The following is a 22,385-nucleotide window of genomic DNA, read 5'->3' as shown; positions in this document are numbered from 1 at the left end:
ACGGTCAGAAAACGTATTACTGGAAACGGTAGATATTTCAGTGAATCTGTTGTAGAAAAAAATAATAATAAATGATTTGTCTCTTTTACATGAAGTATTTGTTTTATTTTTATAATTATCCAGACCTTTTGCACATTTAGAAAATGAATATGATTCATACAGCTTCCTTCGCCCTGTCGAAAGGTTTGGGGGGCCAAAGAGTTGTTCTGCAGGGGAGGGCAGAATAATTATGCAAATCACGCAAGACTGGGCGTCAGATGCTAAATCTGCTTGGGGGCTTTTTTTTTTTTTCTCTCGAAGGGGCCCGATATATTAACCCTTTCATTCTGCTGATAGGTCAGCCCAGAAAATGATACAGATTTTTGGGGACACAGTTATGGTGAATATTAACAATAGCAGTTTTTTTTTCTTTTAACTGAAAATAATAATAAAAAAAAGTTTTTAAGTTAACATGGAAGCAGTTAAAAAAAATTAAAAAAACATAGGGTGTGGAAGCATATTAAAGGGCCGGTAATGTTTCAGGCAGCCCCACCAATGCTGAACGCATATTAAAGTGCTTGGTGAGCGGTTTAATAGGCGTTCGTTAACCTGTAAGAGAAGCGGCGGATTTGTGGTCAAATTATGGTATTAACAGGGAAAACCTTTAAATTGATTTAAAAAAAAAAAAAAAAAAAAAAAGTATTTTATTACATTTAATTATATAGGGAAGCCTTAGAATTAGCAGCGGGCTAAGGAGACCATGGCAGTAGTATTGGGGTACAGGGCGCCCCTAGAATAAGAAAAATGGACCGGGGAGAATAAATAATTGGACACAGGGAGCCCCTAGAATAACTAAGTTACAAGAATTAAAGAGATATATATATATATATAGATATATATATAGATATATATATATATATATATATATATATATATATATATATATATATATATAAACCACAGCACCCCCATGTTTATCCAGCACATGGATGAGCATGATGGGGATTGGACGTTTACATTAAAAGCTTTTCAGCCCCAACCTCTTTACCTTCTCCTTGTAATCTGTGGGGTGCCTTTGACAGAGGAGCGGGGTGAGTTCTGCTCCGCCTTTACCTGCACAGCCCTCCATATTACAACCTGAATGCGCAATTTACGGCTTTTTAAATTCCTCTGCTCTGCTGCCACCTAGTGGCCCCTGGGTGCAATGCACACGGTTTAAAAATCCAGGCCAACCTATTGCTGGAATTGTCATAATGCCCATTACTAGACTTTATGAGAACCCTGAAATAAAGCGGACGCTTTCCCCGGGTCGTAGAATTTATAGCAGCGCGCGGCCCGGAGATTTCCCTGCTCGGCCTCTGGGTTGCTTAGCGTTTTTATATTTGAATATATCGTGAATTTCCACGCGTTGGCGAGCATTTTATGCAAGAGGAACATTCAAATCTAATCTGCGTTCCGCAACCAGGAGGCCGCTTGTGATTAAGGGATTTCGCAATCATTTGCTCTTAACCCTTTGTACGCCGCGGATGATCCAACCCCAACGTTATGAATTTTGCTATGTTATACATAGATCAGATTTAATTTGGTAATAGAGTACTTGTACAGTGATAAAGGGCGGTATAACGTTAAGGGTTAATATTAAGCCACGCAATGGGGTCTTCACCTTTTGCGTTCGGTCATCTGACCCAAAAATACAGGTTTTGGGGTTTTAAGGAAACTCTGTGAAGATTCTTTGTTATTTTGTAATAATTTCATTTACACCGAACAGATCCGATTTCTAGGAACCACAATTTACGCTCTTTAGGCCGAAACGGCTTCAATCCAGTGGAAAATGTGCAATAAAAGCGGTCGCGCGTCACATGACCGGCTACCACCAACTACGGGAAAAAACGCATCCGAAGCACATTGTTTGTCCGATTCCTGGATATACAACTTTACGGAACGGGTTTTATGGGCCGCGTCCGGACAGGAAGTATGGCGGATCTTCTTCATTCACCATGTGTCGCCATTTATACCGCCACGTGGTCTATTCTTGAGAGGCATTTATGTACATTGGAGTTAATCTCTAGAGCCTGGGTTCATACATCTCCAAACAACATATAGGCCAAAAGTCTAAGTCAAAGCCAAAGTCTTGAACTTCAAGTTCCATGTTCTTGGAGGCAGGTCTCTCTTGTCTAGTCGGGAGTTTTGTGGTCTATGTTGAGTTGGAAGTCCCTGCCATGATGATGGCGCCACCACTAAAGGACTGTAACCTCCACGGAGATTGGAAAAGGAGAGAGAGAAAGATAGAAAAAAAAGGAAAGAGAGCGCCCCGAGCCACATATAGCACAAATAGCAACGGTGATTAAGACCGGGCCATTCTATTGTTTCCCACAGGGATCCTGGAAGTCGGGATGTTTGGATAGTAGATTGGGCTCAGATAACAGAGCAAGGACTCATACAAATGAGTAAAATAATGGGATACGTGGGGCTAGAATAAATGATGGGACACAGGGTGGGGGGCATATGTTATATCGCACTCCGCATGCGTAGCTCCCCCATGTGAGCTGGTTAGACAGAAACCTATTTCTGGGTGAAATGCACAAAGTACGTTTACAGTCATCTCCTAGGACACAACGAATTCAGGCCACCCAAAACCTGAAGGATCTCTCGAGGAACTCAGACCGTTGCTAGAATTGTGACAAAGTAATGAATAATCAGGGGCCCCTATTCTTCTCACTAGACTTCATTCCTTCGCTTCGCCTGTTATTCTGTGAAATAAAGCAGACGCGTTCCCTGTGTCAGAGAACCTAAGCGGACATCCCAGAGTCTCCCTGCATGACCCGGCGCTTTCCCCGGTAGGCCTGTCCTCCAGGCTCGGCCTCTTCTCTCCCTACTGTAGGCCTAGCCTGCCTTGGCCGGCTCCTCGCGCGGTCGTCCCCTCTAATGGCGGCCCGGGTGACTCCGCTGGGTATCGTGACGCAGAAATAAATCCACTCTTCTTGTATATTTGAATAAATTGTGAATTTCCACGCGTTGGCGAGCATTTTATGCAAGAGGAACATTCAAATCTAATCTGCGTTCCGCAACCAGGAGGCCGCATGTGATCATTCGCTCTTAACCCTTTGTACACCGTGGACGATCCAACCCCGATGTTACGCATTTCGCTATGTTGATAGAGTATTTGTCCAGTGATGAAGGGCGGTATAACGTTAAGGGTTAATATTAAGCCACGTAGCGGGGTCTTCACCCTTTTGCGTTGGGTCATCCGACCCAAAGATACAGCTTTTGGGGTTTCAGGAAACTCTGTGAGGATTCTGTTATTTTGTAATAAAAAAAAATGCATTTTCACGCAGCGGAAATTCTTGAAGTTTCCGAATTTTAATAATCTACCGGCAACGAAGAAAATTCGCAATTTACCCCGTAACGTCTCATAAAAGAAGTAAATGAAGCAAAAATCCCCATTTCTGGTAAAAACGTTCCCATAAACTCTACAAAAATGTGCGTAAAAAATTAACCATTTTTTACACTCAAATGAGCACAAAGAGGAGATTTAAGAGAAGCCGATGGCTGTATAATTAAATCAGTGACCGGCCCCCTGTATAATGTATAGATAAATCAGTGACCGGCCCCCTGTATAATGTATAGATAAATCAGTGACCGGCCCCCTGTATAATGTATAGATAAATCAGTGACCGGCCCCCTGTGTAATGTATAGATAAATCAGTGACCGGCCCCCTGTATAATGTATAGATAAATCAGTGACCGGCCCCCTGTGTAATGTATAGATAAATCAGCGACCGGCCCCTGTATAATGTATATTACTCACATACCATTTACATTTTAACTTTACTGAGAGGGTGGTAGATAAAGGGAACAGCCTTCCAGCAGAAGTGGTAGAGGGTAATACGATGAGGGAGTTTAGACATGCATGGGAGACCATCCCATGACTGGTTTGATTATTTCCAGCAGCCCTGTGATAACCATCTCTACCTGGAGGCCGCTCGTCGCGGAGGTCTGTGTGTCCCGCTCTGCGTTACACCAGGTCCAAGTACGGCTTGTTTATCGTGAAGATCTGCGGCTCCCCGGCAGAGGAGTTAACGTCTCTCCGGCCTTTTATAGTCTCATCGGCGGCTGGTAAACAGAAGAGAAATATATTCATCACAAGCGAGGCTGGCGCGGGGTCAGGGAGTCCTCCGGGATCCATGCCTTAAAAAGGACACGGCGGTCTCCATTATAACGGGGTCTTCTGTAACCCATTCCTTACTGACAAGGACTGGTCCAGGGGTATCCACTAGTCCTTTTAAGCAACCTAACTGCGCTGTACGTGGGAGCTGCCATCTTGCTGCCCCGTCGCGGGGTATAAATTGCCCGTCGCCCTGAGGTATCTGTGATAATAGCGTTACGGAGGAACCTGCGCGGCCAGAAACAATCTCTAGCGCTAGAGGCTCATGCGCCGTCCGCTTAAACAACGTGGGGAGAGAACAGGAAGTGGGGTACAACATCCTGCTTGGGCTGACACAGGGAGAGAACAGGAAGTGGGGTACAACTGTCCGGGGGATGCTAACACAGTCTGCACTGAAGGATCATGGGAAACAGAGGGAAATCTGCATAAAACATTCTGGCCTACATGTCAGAGCCGGGAAATACAACTCGTATAGATCCCGTGACGTGACTGTTCTGGCACAGACGGGACAGTCTGTTAGAAAGGAAAGGGTGAAATGTTTCCATGTCGGCCTGCCCTTGTCCTGCGCGGCCTTCAGCCGCACCGTTCGCTTTACTGGATTCGGTATCAACTCCCATCACCAGCAGCCGCCGCTCAGCCAGCTCTTCCACCGCAGCCTTTAGAGAAAACCTTCACAGGGGGCGGTTAAAAAAAGTTATAAGGGGTTTGAAAGGGTTAAAAGGGTCGTCTTAGATTCAGGAGCCGTACGCCTGCCCCATGCATGTTTAAATCCCCTCGATGTATTAGCCTCTACCGCCTCTGCTGGGAGGCTGCTGCACTTATCTAACACCCTCTCAGTAAACGTTCTTACATTGGCAGCAACAAGAGATTGACAGCTGGTGTTGCGAGAGAGGACAAGGATCAAACCCCCCCCCCCGTGTGACAAGAATCGGGTTACAGTCCTCCTTCCTCCGAAAAGGACTAAATATGGCGGCCAGAAATGGGGCGGGGCTTGGCGAGGACGATGTTCTCTTTAGTTACTGTCCCTTTAAATGTTTACGCCACCTGTAAATAATTCGATTGCTTGCATAAGGAGACGAGTTATTAATGAATGAGGAGATTCCTTTGGTTGTCATGGTGATTGAATTGAGTCAGTAATGGCTAAAGTAACGGAATTACCAGAATTAATAAATATTTGTTTTTTTGGCATAAAAATACGTATCATATATATATTTTTTTTAATTGCATTTTTTGCTTCACAGAATACATTTTTTAAGTTATTGTGAAAATATATGTGTTTTTTATAATAAAAAAACCCCCAAAATTTATATTTCATTTAATTTTTATATTGTTAAAGTGAATGTGATTTTGGTCCAATGTATTGGTTGGATATCTGCCAAAAAGCGCTTCCCTGCTGCTGCAAAGACCTCAGGAAGACGTAATAGCCACTGGAAGATACCAAGAAAAAAAGGGGGGATCCTCATCAGCTGGAGAACGTTTTAATTTTTTTTTTAAATTACACGGTTAACCCTTTAAATATTTTTTCATAATTAAAATGATTTTTTTTTGTACGTTTTACACCCTAACCCCCTCTAGATTGTAAGCTCCTGTGCGCAGGGCCCTCCTCACCTGTTGTCTCTGTAAGTCAATTTGTTATGTTACATTCTACTTGTCCTGTCTGCCCGTTGTACAGCGCTGCTGAATATGATGGCGCTATATAAAAACAATAAATAATAATAAAGATATCCCCGCAAACAATGAATCATCCACTAGGGGGAGCTGATGGAGCTTTTTGTAAAACGCACATTTTCGGACTACTAAAAGGTAAATTACGTTTTTGGATAGCAATTTTTTGCACCGGGGGGCCCTGTGGTTTTTATTTCCACCCCTGGACAGTCCTAATCGAGGACAAACACATCGAAATATCCCAACGCAGGCATGAAAATCGTACTTTTCTCTTATTTTCTGTTTTTTTTGGTAGGCCCGCCCATCTGTCAGGGGTAACAATTGTTACGTCCATTCTGCCCGCCCCCCCCCAAAACTGGAAACCGTCTGCCGTCTGGATAAATAACTTCGCGGGCCCAGAGGTTTCCTGAACATTCCCAACGTGATGACAGATTTTATTTTATGGACGTTTATTTGGGGATAAAAATACCCCGGCGCATCCTGGAAGTCTCATCGCTTCTCCCTTGCGTACCGAGCTCTAGAACATGCACGAGAATTACACAGGAACCTAGAACCCGCCTTTATAACGGTGGAGAGAGAGGACTTCAGGGCAGGAAGCAGATCAGATAATGCTGGCCGTGCCACGGGCTGCCACTCGGCTTTCCGGTTACTTGTAAACCAATCAACTCTAAAGCAATTACGGCGATTAGAAAGCAAAACGCTCGAGCTATAGATAGTTTCAATACATTCGTTAACCTAAAAGCTGCGCCGGAGACGGTTCCCCGCTAGGACCTTCTGAGAAACGCTCCATCAAATCACTTAAATGGATCCTAGAATTCCCTTTTCTGTAAAAGTCGGCCATTTTGAATCAATTTCTGACCAAGCCTCGGATATCCAATTAATATTTTTCATTTACTTTATTGAAATGGATCTAAAGATTCGGCTCTCCTTCTTCTCTTCAAATTAAAGCAGAAGGCCGCCGTTCCGTTGTCCGTCAGACCTGTTGGCTTCATTCCGAGGCCTTCTAATGACCATCTAGAAGTTGTTCCCATCAGAAGGAGGAGGAAGACGCACCACGGCATCCCGTTACTACCGGGGACCTTGGGGGGTTAGTTTATTAAACTGAGTAGTCAACAAATCTGGTTTATAATCTGGTTTATGAGGTTCATTCATCTTGAAGGCCATCAGAAAGTCACTGATTGGGCCATGGACGCCAAAATGGGTGGAGGACACATCTTCTCCTGATGGAATCCATGAGTCTGGAATGGATCACATAAAGATATGCACTTCAAAAAAAAGTGCAGAATTCATATATTTCACTAAAATCTAAATAAAAAAAAATGTTTTCAGAAAAAAATCCAACTGAAGCTTTTGTAGACCATGAGAGTGATGGATGATGGCCTTGGAGCTCCATGGACCAGGCTCTCCGTAGACTGTCCGAATTGATGGAGACTCGTGCCGTAATTTAACACTAGAGGGTCAGAGGCGTAGATGTGATGTAAGGAAGTGTTACCTTACTGAGAGGGTGTAGATACGTGGAGCAACCTCCCGGTAGGGGTTAATAGACTGAGGTAAGGGGGGCCGAATGGGTCAGTTTCTATGTTTCTATTATTTCTGTGCCTAAAAAAAAATATTCTTAATTATTATTTCTAATTTTTTTTTAAATCTCCCCATATTACCTGTGCAACATGAAAATCAATAAAAAATAAAATAATAATAATAATAATTATTAATAATATTATTATTGTCAGTTTCTTATTAATATTTCATTGTCATGGTTTTGTAGGTTATGGGTTTAAGATTTCATCCAGGGAGTCTATTTTTTGTATATTTAATGAAATAAAAAAGGGGCAAATTCATAAATAATTCTACGTCGTTGGCAGTTTTAGTATTAAAGTTCCCTTTTTTAATAAAAAATCTTGGAAATCACTCACAGCCTAATAAATCTAATGGTCCGGCTCATCAGAAGTATAAATGGCGAATAAAAAAATATAGATATCCATAGTTTGGTTTTATGATTTTCAAAAATCTAATTATTATTCCATGTTTTTAATGAAAAAGTCCCTATTTTATTGAATATTTGATACTGGAGATGATGACATGTTCTTCTGACAGCTATATACATTGATAGCTCAGGAGCGCCCTCTGGCGGCAGCTTTGGGCAAACACATTTTCTCTATTAAATCTACCCTCAATGGTTTAACCTCTTAAGTGCTAGAGACTCAAGGCAATTATGGAATAAAAAACAAACAAACATATTAGTCAAAATGCCCCTTTTTTGGTCCATTCACCTCTCTCTACTTGCCCTAAATGCCCTGTAGTGGTCATTGCATTTGGTGGGAGTGACAGCTGCTATTTTGCAAGAGGATGTGCAGCAGCTGTGTGTCTTAAAACATTTACCCCTAACATGAAATTAGTTAATACCCCCAAGTCCTGCCAGTGACATGCCTTGGGGTGCACCCAATGCCCCAGCTAGTTGCCCCAGACCCCCTCAGCTGTGCCTTTGGGAACTGGTAGGCTGTTCTTAGCAGGAGTGTCATATCTGCTTGCAAATGAACCTCTTCAACCCCAAGAGGCTGTGAGAAGACCCTCCAAACTGACCCAGACATGGCCAGGGACCACCATAACAGCTCCTGCCTGGCTGATTGCCTCACAAGACGAAGGGGAACCTTTCCAGCCTTCTGCCCAAACCCATATCTGCCCCTTTCCATTTTTTTTTATTTATTACACCCTCATCCCCTTCTTGCTGATGATGATACATCAGGAGGCTCCACCAGAGAGGTCTTCTCCATACCTGGACTTGTTGGAAGGAACACATTCTAAGCCCAGTAGATCCTGCAAAACTGCTCCTCATTCCACCCCAGATACCCCCTTCACACCTACCCCCTTCCAGGGTGTCCCTTTTATTTTGCATGCATGCCTAGCCCAGGGATGTGACAGAGGCATCAGCTCTGGTGGTGGAGGAGGAGGAGTAGGAGAAGGAGGAGGAGGAGGAGGGACACAGGCGATCAGAAGGGAGGATTAGAGCCCTGAACAGTCAGAGGAGAAAGAGGAAAAAGGTAGGAGGAGGTTGGGGGCAGAAAAGCCAGCAGGCTGGCACTCAGCTTGGAGAGAGCAACCCCCCCCAAAAAACCATCAGTAATACCACCCAGCTGCACTGGACCCCAGGCTTGTGGAGCAAAGATCTGCTGAAGGTCTCCTTGGTCGACCAGAACCTGGACAACCCAGAAGAAGAGGTCCCTGACCACGAGTCGTAAGGCTTGTCACAGCTGCAAACCGGGGACAGGGGGCTATTAATGCACAGATAGGCGAGGGAGGGGGGGCAGCCTTAGAATAAATACATTCTGGGGTTATTCTTATACCCCATCTAGGGGCAAAAAAAAAAGACACCAAGAGGGAGCAGGTGCTGAGAATCCCTGGGAATCGGGTTATTTTGTATCATATGTTTTTTTATTGATACATTGTATCCAGCACCAAGACGATAATACATATTGATGACATCATTGTGGACATTTTTTTTTACATATAAATATATATTTTTTTATACGTGTATATAGGGGGAAAAAAATTATTTAGAGGCTGGAAAAAAAAATAAGGCTGGAAGGAGGCTACATGAAGAGAAAAAGGACTGCCTAATTTCCCATACTTGCTTCTGATGGAGGGACTCGGCGGCGTCTGAAGGTATCAGGACTAACGTTCTCCTCTCTCGAAATGAAGGTTTGAAGAAGGAGCACCTGTGTCATCGAGAAGAACGAGGACAGAAAAGGGGTTCCCTCCAATTCTTCTTCTAATTTTTTTTTGGGGTTGGAAGGGAGGAGGCGTTGGAAGGAGGCCCTCGGAGTCTGTTTGACCTCCCTATTTGCAATATGGCTGGTGCTAGAATTTGGGGGTTGAGGAAACGGTGGCTCGCAGGGCACCCCGAGTCTTCCTGTTAGCAATGGCCAATGTCATCAAACTCCAGAGCATCTTCAGCAGCTCGAGCTTCAATATGAGCGCCAACCAGCAACATGCAGACTCTTCTTCCATTCTTGCCCACAAGGGAGATGCCCTTATTATCCCGGTGCCCCCGGATGTGCCTTGTGATGTTAAGGGACAGAGAATGTGGTGGGCATTCCTCGCCTCGTCCATGGTGACGTTTTTCGGAGGGCTATTTATTATCTTGGTGTGGAGGACCCTTAAGTACCTGTGGACTGTCTGCTGCCACTGTGGGGGCAAAAACAAGGTAACGTACCTGTGTGTGTGTGCTATATGCGAGAGGGCAGCGGGGTCATTTTTTAGGGGGAACTTGGCCTATTTTGTCCTTTGGAGGACACCATATTTTCGTAAAATAGATGTTTTTGTAAACAGAATGCTAAGAAATATTATTACTGGAAAAAAAAGATGGCCTAATGGTTCCTACTTACCCCTCCGGGGTGCCCCTACCTACCCACCATTACCCTGTTATTTCACCACGGGGCAGCGTGGTTCTTTTGGATGACCCACCACAATGTCCATGCTTTTTAAGGATATTTTCTGTGTTTTTCTGGAAATGTTTACCCCGTATGGGTAGAATTAGACGAAGGGGAAATAATACACGTGTCCCCAAATCTCGGACTCCAACAACCCCCCCGCCCCCCCCGGTTGGATAGACATCTCTAATGGAATTCTATTCATTGAATTAGTTAAAATGCGTAACATATGATTTTAGCACCATGTCCTGCCGCGCGTGGACAGGCAGAACACGCAGGATTTGTTGAGGTGACGATGACGGGGGTCCTGCTCCAAAGAGCTTATGGTAGCCGACGCTCGAAGCTGGTTCGAGCTAAACTTCGGTTTGTGAAGTATCTCAACTTATGATGTCACATTTGGAGCGCGGGGTTTACGGACGCTTAAGATAAAATAATTATCTGCATTGTGCTTTAGAAGATTGATTCACAACCCGTCGGGTTGTCCGCTTTTTCCGGTCATATAGATACAAACACTGTCATTTGAGCGTGACATCATACCCTTGGCTGCAGTGGGCATGGTGACATCATCAGGGTCTAGCTATTTATATGTAGTGGAATGTTTGGGGCCAAGTCGTACGCAGTCACATTGGAAAGCAATACCTCCAAACACACAATGTAACGTGCGCCGAAGACACGCGTGACTCCTCACCTACGCGGCGTGGTGATTTGGGTCTACGTAGATGTGTTTGGAATGTGGAATGTTTGAGTTTTGGGGACTTTTAGGAAGGTTTCCATGTTGACAATCATGGAACTGTGACGGGACGATAAAGGGTAGGTCTTCTTTTCATGGAGGTGTTGGGAGGATGGGCTTATAAAGCTTGGGCACAATGTTCTTCTTGAGCGAGAAACCTGTTGAGGTTAAAGGCCATGGTTGGACCTTCTGCTTCTGTTGATAGACACGTATGGAAATGGATATGGCCGCTATAGATGGTCACAAGTTGGGATCTCGGTTGGGGTCTTCTGAAAATTCAGTAGAAATTTGTGCCCGAGATGAGGTTGGAACGAGATATGGTGGGATTGAAATAATGATGTTTATGGAACCCTCGTTGATAGGAGACATTCATCCCTCGTAATGGCCGTGTTGCCCCTCTGGAGTTACCAAGCGTCAGGTTCGTCTGGGCGATAGAGAAGGGGAACTTTTTTTTTACCTCTTAGGTTGCGAATTGAAAATTGGTCGGTTGTCACGGTATGTGGTCATCAGTAGGCCTTCAAGAACATCTGAAGGATCTTCTCCTTTTTCTTTGGGAAGCATTTTGTGGATGCCAGCATGGCTTCTCCAGGATGTTTTGGGTTATCGAGGAAAATACGTGTAGAGGAACAACGTGGGCAGAAACGACGTCTTAGATTCAGGAGCCATAAAAATCTGGCATTTTGGTAAAAATCCTTCGTTTTCAGTGGTTATTTTCCTCCTCTCCGGAGCTTGTAGCTTTTCCATCCAACCTTCCTGGAAACTGTTGCTAGGTAGCCCTTTTGTGTCATAGCTCTGCAGGATCCGTCATTACACGGAGCAGCTCCGGGCCTGCTGTACGCCGACGAGCGCCGGGGGGGATCTGAGGATGCCGTTAAAAAAATGAAATAAAAAAAGGGATTTATTTTTTTATTTCATTTCTTTTATAATTTTTTTTAAGAATTCTGAAATAACTGATTTTTTGGTAATATATATTTTTAGAAATTTCCGTTGTGAGTCGATAAATTAGCGGGTGAAGCGGGATTGTAGGTTGGTACTTGGGTGACCTTGCGAGAATTTACCCCCCCCAAAAATATATATTTTTTTTAACCAAAAAACGTAATTGTATCATTTTAGTGATTATTAGTATTTAGAATAATTAGGTGATGACTGTAAATGTTCAGAGATGGTATACCTTGCCCAATTGAGTATATACTTGATTGGAGTTGATTAGACCCTACCATTTATGCCGAGAGGCTGTTCCTCTTATCTGCCGCCCATGAAGCTCGGGGAGGACTGCTTTCCTGGGGCTAAAACAATGAAATCAAGGGTAGTAGATAACCGGAATAGCCTCCCGGCGGAGGTGGTAGAGGCTAATAATCATAGGTAATACTAGACTTAAATGATGTAGATGGAAGGGGAAGCCACATGCGAAGGAGATCCGGACGTGGCATTTACCGAGCGGGTGGCAGATAGGCAGATCAGCCTCCCAGCAGAGTTGGTAGAGGCTAGTCCAGCGAGGGAATGGCGATTTCAGAGCGGAGGAGATGCGCGGCTGCGTCTTTGTTATCAGCGCAGCGAGATCGTTAGGCGCTTAGATAATAGTAACGGATAATTAGGGGTGATTATGGCTGCCATCTGCCAGCAGGCGGCTCGGCCAATCAGAAAGCTCCGCTTTGTTGACACGCCGTAAACCATCACCTGGCTGTAAAAGGGTTACCTTGGCTTGTCAGATAAAGCTGCCGGCAGATAAAGGCTTAACCCTAACCCCTTCACCGCTGGAGGGGTAACACATAGAATTTCCATACCTGCCGAGTGTCTCTGTTTAGTTAGTCCAGTCTCTCTTTACCTCCCCACCCCGATTCCTCCGGCAGAAATGGTTAATTCTGCAGCACTGAAGGGGTTAAGCCAGCCTCCGCCTTTAATAATGTATGGGGCAGCCGGCGTAAATTATACATGCGGAGGGGGGGGCTGTTTGTGAATAAATGAGGGCGCACAGGTACAATAAAGCGCTAGCTGTCGCCGCTTGGCACCTGTAGCCTCTCCTGGTGCAATTTGATCCATACAGAGCCCGCGGGAATTAAAGGGTGTTATGAAACGTATTCGACAGGCGGAAGCCGCAGGTCGCATCCGCGCTTGGGTGCAGAGCTTGCAATCTACATCGTTTAAGTGTACTAGTTCTAGTGGTCGGTCATAACATTATAATGTACAAAAGAATATCAAAAATAAAGATATTAGGAAAAAGATAAAATCATATCTGAGCGTCCCGATTGGTTCTTTTCTCCCTGCTATATCACAGCTGGAATCCCTGCTTGAACACAGGTGACTCCATCCAGAATATCTTCACCTCCTGACCAGTCACGGTTTCCATAGCGACCGTTATTAGAGCCAATCGGCTGTCGGCAGTGGCGAGTCGCTGCAGTAGGCTCTGTGTGACTGGCTATTAAGGGGTTAATATTTGGGGAGCCCCGGGGGCAGATCATTTAGAAACCGGAGAAGCTTTTTCTGCTTCTTTACATGATTGAGAGGAACGAATAAAATATCAGATCTCCGGTCACCATACGCACTTTACCCTCACTGTATTACCCTGTACCGCCTCTGCTGGGAGGCTGTTCCACGTATCCGCCACCCCTCTTCCCAACGTTACACGGCCTCAGCAGCAGCAATGAGCTTTCTCCATATTCCATACCATCCATCTTGGATCCTGCGGGAGGCGGCATCGATGAGGTCTCGAGGGATGATGAGCAATAGAGTTCTCTGTGCCTGTTTTTCCAGTAAGGACGGCCTTTCCTCAGAGGAAACCTCAGAGTCTTCCACTCCACCTTTTCATTTTGTCTCCAATTCTGCCCCCTAGGCTGCCCCGAGCACACGGTGGGGTCACATGAGTGAAAGCACTCCGGGAAGGTAATGGGGTGAGGGAAGGGATGGTGAGAGTGAGTGGACAAGGGAGTGAGAGAAGGTGTAAGGGAGAAAGGGAGGGAGGCAGCCAAAGAGTGGGTATGTGTGTGAGCATGAGCATGACTGTATGTGTGTTAGTGTGTGTTAGCATGAGTGTGTATGTGTGTGTGTAAGCATGAGTGTGGATGTGTGTGTTAGTGTGTATGCCTGAGTATGTACGTATTAGCATGAGTGTGTATGTGTGTGTTAGTGTGAGTGTGTATGCGTGAGTATATATGTATTAGCATGTGTGTGTATGTGTGTGTTAGCATGAGTGTGTGTATGTGTGTGTTAGTATGAGTGTGTATGTGTGTGTTAGCATGAGTGTATATGGATGAGTATATATATGTGTGTGTGTTAGTATGAGTGTGTATGTGTGTGTTAGTATGAGTGTGTATGTGTGTGTTAGTATGAGTGTGTATGTGTGTGTTAGCATGAGTGTATATGGATGAGTATATATATATGTGTGTGTTAGTATGAGTGTGTATGTGTGTGTTAGTATGAGTGTGTATGTGTGTGTTAGTATGAGTGTGGATGTGTGTGTTAGTATGAGTGTGTATGTGTGTGTTAGCATGAGTGTATATGTATGAGTATATATATGTGTGTGTTAGTATGAGTGTGTATGTGTGTGTTAGTATGAGTGTGTATGTGTGTGTTAGTATGAGTGTGTATGTGTGTGTTAGCATGAGTGTATATGTATGAGTATATATATGTGTGTGTTAGTATGAGTGTGTATGTGTGTGTTGGTATGAGTGTATATGTATGAGTATATATATGTGTGTGTTAGTATGAGTGTGTATGTGTGTGTTAGTATGAGTGTGTATGTGTGTGTTAGTATGAGTGTGTATGTGTGTGTTAGCATGAGTGTATATGTGTGAGTATATATATGTGTGTGTTAGTATAAGTGTGTATGTGTGTGTTAGCATGAGTGTGTATGTGTGTGTTAGTATGAGTGTGGATGTGTGTGTTAGTATGAGTGTGGATGTGTGAGTATATATGTATGTATTAGCATGAGTGTGTATGAGTGTGTATGCGTGAGTATATATGTATTAGCATGAGTGTGTATGTGTGTGTGTTAGCATGAGTGTGGATGTGTGTGTTAGTATGAGTGTGGATGTGTGTGTAAGTATGAGTGTGGATGTGTGTGTTAGTATGAGTGTGGATGTGTGTGTTAGCATGAGTGTATATGTGTGAGTATATATATGTGTGTGTTAGTATGAGTGTGGATGTGTGAGTATATATGTATGTATTAGCATGAGTGTGTATGTATAAGTGTGTGTTGTTAGCATGAATGTGTGTTTGAGTGTGTGTTAGTGCATGTATGCTTTTAGCATGAGAGTGTGTGTAAAAGGTATGTCAGTGTGTATGTTACCGAGGGAGAGGCGGCAAGGGGCCGATTGGGCCACCTGGTTTTACCTGTCCCTGTGCAAAAAGAAGCCACTCTCCCCTGCCAATAGATGAATGAAAGCTCCCCCTGACCAGCGTGTGCAGGTCCTCCATCGTTCCCCAAATGCATAACCTTGGCATTATCCATATTCAAAAAAATTCCTGTGATGCGATGCACCAGCTGTTATGTTCTCTTCACCCATCGTACAGCGCTGCGTAATAAGATGGCGCTATATAAATCAACAAATAATAATCATTTACAGCATTTTCACCGAAATGCAACGGCCAGCCTACAATCTTTAACACCGTAGCACCAGCACCATGTATAGACAGAAATGTTTGAGAATTAAAGCAAAAAATTAGTAATTTCGTTCATAATTGTTATTATTATTTGGGGGGGGTGTGCGATAAATTGGGTTTGTTCTGCCATGTATAGCGCGGTCTACATACCCCCATCGAGGGTATTTTTAATAATATCTCAGCATAAATAATAATAACATTTTGATCCATACATAACAAATTTGGTTAGCATATTGTCAGCAAAGTATGGATCAAAATTAAAATAAGCTAATTTTTTAAAAGTGCAAATTTTAAAATTGATTTTTAAATTCTGTTTTTTTTTTAAATTTTAAACCCAATGGAATTTCCATTCAAAAAAATGTTTTCTATGAGTTCAAGCCGATAAAAAACCCAGAATTTTATATATATATATATATTTTGGATATTTCTGTTTTATTGCTTTTGTATGCTATGAATTATACGGTTTTGCTCCTTCAGAGCTTTTACACGGAGGTTAACAAGTCAAAGGATCTCGAGTACATGGCCACCGACGTTTATGGAAATATTTCTATTGCTTTTTTGGTCTATACACCTGAAAAAAAAAATTATTATAGAAATTACAATTTTCAGGAATTTGTTGTATCCGTTTAATCGATTTTATAATAATTTAGAGATTTCATAAAGTTTTTCTCATTTTAAAGCTGATGAAGCAGTTCCTTCAGGGGATTCTAACATTTTCAAATTTTCCCCAAATTCCAGAAATTCTAAATTTCAGTAGATTTCAGTACATTTTCACATCTAGCTTGCCCTGCAGCTGGGAATACTTTTTCAGGTCCGTAGGGTTGACCCTCTCCTGTTAGATGAGGGCCCATATTTCCATATTCTACGGGGGCTCCTGAAGGAGTCCGAAGAAGCCAAGAGTCTTGCCCCCCCAAGAGCTGACACTCATCTTATCCTTATTACTTTATCTTAAAGACGTGAGTACGTATCGCGCGACATTTTCTGCTTCGGGTGGCCAGGAACGTGTCAGCCGAGCTCCAGTTACTAATGTTTACATTATAGACCGAGGGACCCTGCGGGTTTATAATAAAACATGGCCTCCGACATATTGTTTAAGGAAGGCGGCTCTTGGTATCGTTCTAGCTGTCTTACTGCCTCAGCTTTTATTTTGTCGGGTAACGAATGGCAACCAGAATGGAGACGCCTTCGACTTCTACTGAGATGTATCAGATGCCTCTCGTAGCTTTGACCTCCGTCTAGATTCCATGTTCCTAGGATTCCATCTGAACTTAAGTGGAACAAACCCTGATCCCAGTATTAAATTACGCATCGGCGGAGGATACACCTCTAGAACTGTCGTCATCAGGATGAATTGTAGAGGTTAGAATGATGACTATGGAGAACCTCCCCCACCCAAATTCTCTGCATGTCCGGGAAGCAAGGTGGAACATAGGTTCCACCACCGAGGCCTCCTGACCCTTTTTCCGAGCACCCATCTGCAGGTAGTGTCTGGATGGGGCACAGGGGTTAGGATGCATGCCTAGGATATTTGCCCCGACTTGCTGAGGTTGGGTGTAAGAGGAACTGTTAGAGACTGACGGGGCCTTGGACCTATGTATCCAACTGGCCACAGGATAGATGGAGGTGGATCTCAGAGATCAAGACCAAGATGTCAAGTGTCCTGAATGGGAAGGGTAGGAAGGGCTTTGTTGGTGTGGAATGGGGGCAGGAGATGGCGTCTGGTGGTGCTCCATAATGACATTTTCACACGTTTTAGGACCACAACACAACTTTTTCCACCCCCCCTACCGTTTCTGGATTGCGGTTGATACTCAAGGTCAAATATCAAATATTTAAGTATTGAATATTAGTTTCCAAGATCACAAAGATCCCTTCGAACTTATTATTACTCCATTCGGTTCTTTGAACGTATGACCTACAACAAATAAACCCGGAATTTCAAAATGGCCGACACGTTCGGCCATGTACCAGCAGACACGCCGACGATTGTGCGTGTTATTGAGGGAGGTTGTCTTCTGGACTCGATATCTTTGTAAACAGAGTGGGGTAAAGACATAAATCCTGTGCCAGCCTCCTCCTCTAAGCCTATCGGTTTATTTTCGGCCTACTCATGGGAGTAGCTTACTAGCTCAACTAATTATACCCCCTGAAAAACACACAATCCAGGTTATAAATAACGACTCTCTCTCCCGTCGCTGTTCTCTCGTTAACCTAGTAGCTAATTTAAGCATGAAGAAGAAAAAAAAAAAAAATAATCGTTATTATTGTAAACTCCAGAAATCCAGCCACGGGAATCACCGGTCGCCAGCTCGGAGCCGGTGAAATTTAATTTTAAATTAAATGTTTGAGTTTTCTAATTTCGTACTGTATTGATTTTAACTAATTATAGATTTTTTTCTATAATAATAATAAAATAATAATAATAATAATAAACTATTAGAATGAATTACCCCTCCCCATAGGATTATTACCCCTGTAGCTGTTAAAAAGCTTGTTATATTACATCTTAACCAATTAATCTAGGATATTAATAAAATGCTTATATTATAATAAATAATATATATATACAGTAAATATGTATGCTATAATGCATATTAAATATTGATTTATTTAATATATTTATTTATATTTTTCTTATATTTTTTATGCATATTAAAGGGCCATTAAAAAAAAACACCATGCACCATATATATATATAAATATATATAAAACTATGTATGGACCCCTGGCTCCTTACGTTTGGAATTAAACAGGTTTAATCCTTACGATTTACGACTGATTTTTTTTTCATATTAGTTATTCCTCCCCAGTGCTGCATTTTGTAAAGCCTGCTAATGTCTCGGTCGTTGGACCTTTAAATGGCGTTAGGAGGTGAATGGGAACTCTAGCAATGTGACAGCTGTCTGTCTGTAAGGCCGGGGATGACCAAGATGGACGGGGGGAGGGAGGTAGCAGCTATGAACAGCACAGGAAAAGCCGGCGAGCCTTTTACACCAGGATGTGCCAGTGAGGAAGACGGCGAGCACGCAGGGCACAGCTGCCTTAACCCTTCCGCCTCTCGTCAGTATGTTTTCAGCATCTCGTACATGAAGCTGGAGTGCTGCTCTCGTACGGGCCAAATCGCGTCTGTCGAGTTTCCTGTAGATTATGACCGTGATGTCTCTTTAAGTGGCTCTTCTTTACAGAGTCATTTAGGTTGAAGAAACACACAAGTCCATCATGTTCCCCCCGCTGCGGAGCCAGAAAAAACACCTAATAACTAATCCCGTCCTTATAACCCGTTATATCCTGTATATTCCTCATATTATATATTATATACTCTCCCCCGTATAACTAATCCCGTCCTTATAACCCGTTATATCCTGTATATTCCTCATATTATATATTATATACTCTCCCACTGTATAACTAATCCCGTCCTTATAACCCGTTATATCCCTGTATATTCCTCATATTATATATTATATACTCTCCGGCCGTATAACTAATCCCGTCCTTATAACCCGTTATATCCTGTATATTCCTCATATTATATATTATATACTCTCCCCCCGTATAACTAATCCCGTCCTTATAACCCGTTATATCCTGTATATTCCTCATATTATATATTATATACTCTCCCACTGTATAACTAATCCCGTCCTTATAACCCGTTATATCCCTGTATATTCCTCATATTATATATTATATACTCTCCATCCCGTATAACTAATCCCATCCTTATAACCCGTTATATCGCTGTATATTCCTCATATTATATATTATATACTCTCCATCCCGTATAACTAATCCCGTCCTTATAACCCGTTATATCGCTGTATATTCCTCATATTATATATTATATACTCTCCGGCCGTATAACTAACCCCGTCCTTATAACCCGTTATATCCCTGTATATTCCTCATATTATATATTATATACTCTCCCCCCGTATAACTAATCCCGGCCTTATAACCCGTTATATCCCTGTATATTCCTCATATTATATATTATATACTCTCCATCCCGTATAACTAATCCCATCCTTATAACCCATTATATCGCTGTATATTCCTCATATTATATATTATATACTCTCCGGCCGTATAACTAATCCCGTCCTTATAACCCGTTATATCCTGTATATTCCTCATATTATATATTATACACTCTCCCCCCGTATAACTAATCCCGTCCTTATAACCCGTTATATCCCTGTATATTCCTCATATTATATATTATATACTCTCCGGCCATATAACTAATCCCGTCCTTATAACCCGTTATATCCTGTACATTCCTCATATTATATATTATATACTCTCCCGCCGTATAACTAATCCCGTCTTTATAACCCGTTATATCCCTGTATATTCCTCATATTATATATTATATACACTCCCCCCCGTATAACTAATCCCGTCCTTATAACCTGTTATATCCCTGTATATTCCTCATATTATATATTATATACTCTCCCCCGTATAACTAATCCCGTCCTCATAACCCGTTATATCCCTGTATATTCCTCATATTATATATTATATTCTCTCCATCCCGTATAACTAATCCCGTCCTTATAACCCGTTATATCCCTGTATATTCCTCATATTATATATTATATACTCTCCCCCGTATAACTAATCCCATCCTTATAACCTGTTATATCCTGTATATTCCTCATATTATATATTATATACTCTCCGGCCGTATAACTAATCTCGTCCTTATAACCCGTTATATCCTGTATATTCCTCATATTATATATTATATACTCTCCGGCCGTATAACTAATCCTGTCCTTATAACCCGTTATATCCTGTATATTCCTCATATTATATATTATATACTCTCCGGCCGTATAACTAATCCTGTCCTTATAACCCGTTATATCCTGTATATTCCTCATATTATATATTATATACTCTCCGGCCGTATAACTAATCCCGTCCTTATAACCAGTCATATCCCTGTATATTCCTCATATTATATATTATATACTCTCCGGCCGTATAACTAATCCCGTCCTTATAACCCGTTATATCCTGTATATTCCTCATATTATATATTATATACTCTCCCCCCCCCGTATAACTAATCCCGTCCTTATAACCCGTTATATCCTGTATATTCCTCATATTATATATTATATACTCTCCGGCCGTATAACTAATCCCGTCCTTATAACCCGTTATATCCTGTATATTCCTCATATTATATATTATATACTCTCCGGCCGTATAACTAATCCCGTCCTTATAACCCGTTATATCCTGTATATTCCTCATATTATATATTATATACTCTCCCCCCGTATAACTAACCCCGTCCTTATAACCCGTTATATCCTGTATATTCCTCATATTATATATTATATACTCTCCAGCCGTATAACTAACCCCGTCCTTATAACCCGTTATATCCTGTATATTCCTCATATTATATATTATATACTCTCCAGCCGTATAACTAACCCCGTACTTATAACCCGTTATATCCTGTATATTCCTCATATTATATATTATATACTCTCCGGCCGTATAACTAATCCCGTCCTTATAACCCGTTATATCCCCTGTATATTCCTCATATTATATATTATATACTCTCCGCCCGTATAATTAATCCCGTCCTTATAACCCGTTATATCCCTGTATATTCCTCATATTATATATTATATACTCTCCAGCCGTATAACTAACCCCGTCCTTATAACCCGTTATATCCCTGTATATTCCTCATATTATATATTATATACTCTCCCCCGTATAACTAATCCCGTCCTTATAATCCGTTACATCCTGTATATTCCTCATATTATATATTATATACTCTCCAGCCGTATAACTAACCCCGTCCTTATAACCCGTTATATCCCTGTATATTCCTCATATTATATATATTATATACTCTCCCCCGTATAACTAATCCCGTCCTTATAATCCGTTACATCCTGTATATTCCTCATATTATATATTATATACTCTCCCTCCCGTATAACTAATCCCGTCCTTATAACCCGTTATATCCCTGTATATTCCTCATATTATATATTATACACTCTCCGGACGTATAACTAATCCTGTCCTTATAACCCGTTATATCCTGTATGTTCCTCATATTATATATTATATACTCTCCGGCCGTATAACTAACCCCGTCCTTATAACCCGTTATATTCTGTATATTCCTCATATTATATATTATACACTCTCCGGCCGTATAACTAATCCCTTCCTTATAACCCGTAATATCCCTGTATATTCCTCATATTATATATTATATACTCTCCCCCCGTATAACTAATCCCGTCCTTATAACCCGTTATATCCCTGTATATTCCTCATATTATATATTATATACTCTCCATCCCGTATAACTAATCCCGTCCTTATAACCCGTTATATCCTGTATATTCCTCATATTATATATTATATACTCTCCCCCGTATAACTAATCCCGTCGTTATATCCTGTATATTCCTCATATTATATATTATATACTCTCCTCCCGCATAACTAATCCTGTCCTTATAACCCGTTATATCCTGTATATTCCTCATATTATATATTATATACTCCCCCCCCCCGTATAACTAATCCCGTCCTTATAACCCGTTATATCCTGTATATTCCTCATATTATATATTATATACTCTCCCCCCGTATAACTAATCCCGTCCTTATAACCCGTTATATCCTGTATATTCCTCATATTATATATTATATACTCTCCCCCCGCATAACTAATCCTGTCCTTATAACCCGTTATATCCTGTATATTCCTCATATTATATATTATATACTCTCCGGCCGTATAACTAATCCCGTCCTTATA

General features: G+C 42.0%; 1 protein-coding gene across 18 annotated transcripts in view; it reads left to right on the top strand.

Annotated features, from left to right (window-relative positions):
• The first annotated feature begins 8,802 nt into the window (after window positions 1–8,802).
• The window catches only part of KCNMA1 (potassium calcium-activated channel subfamily M alpha 1), a 128,896-nt gene continuing 115,313 nt past the window's right edge, over window positions 8,803–22,385 (top strand). For all 18 annotated transcript variants that reach the window (XM_053450497.1, XM_053450486.1, XM_053450496.1 and 15 more), the window contains exon 1: window positions 8,803–10,010. In XM_053450497.1, the coding sequence (XP_053306472.1) occupies window positions 9,726–10,010 (285 nt within the window). In that variant the 5' untranslated portion in view covers window positions 8,803–9,725. The remainder of the gene's footprint in view (window positions 10,011–22,385) is intronic.

Source organism: Spea bombifrons, chromosome 11 (genome assembly GCF_027358695.1).
Source record: "Spea bombifrons isolate aSpeBom1 chromosome 11, aSpeBom1.2.pri, whole genome shotgun sequence".
Classification (NCBI taxonomy): Eukaryota; Metazoa; Chordata; class Amphibia; order Anura; family Pelobatidae; genus Spea; species Spea bombifrons.
The sequence above is the reverse complement of the archived record's forward strand: the minus strand, read 5'-3'. Positions and strand labels throughout refer to the sequence as shown.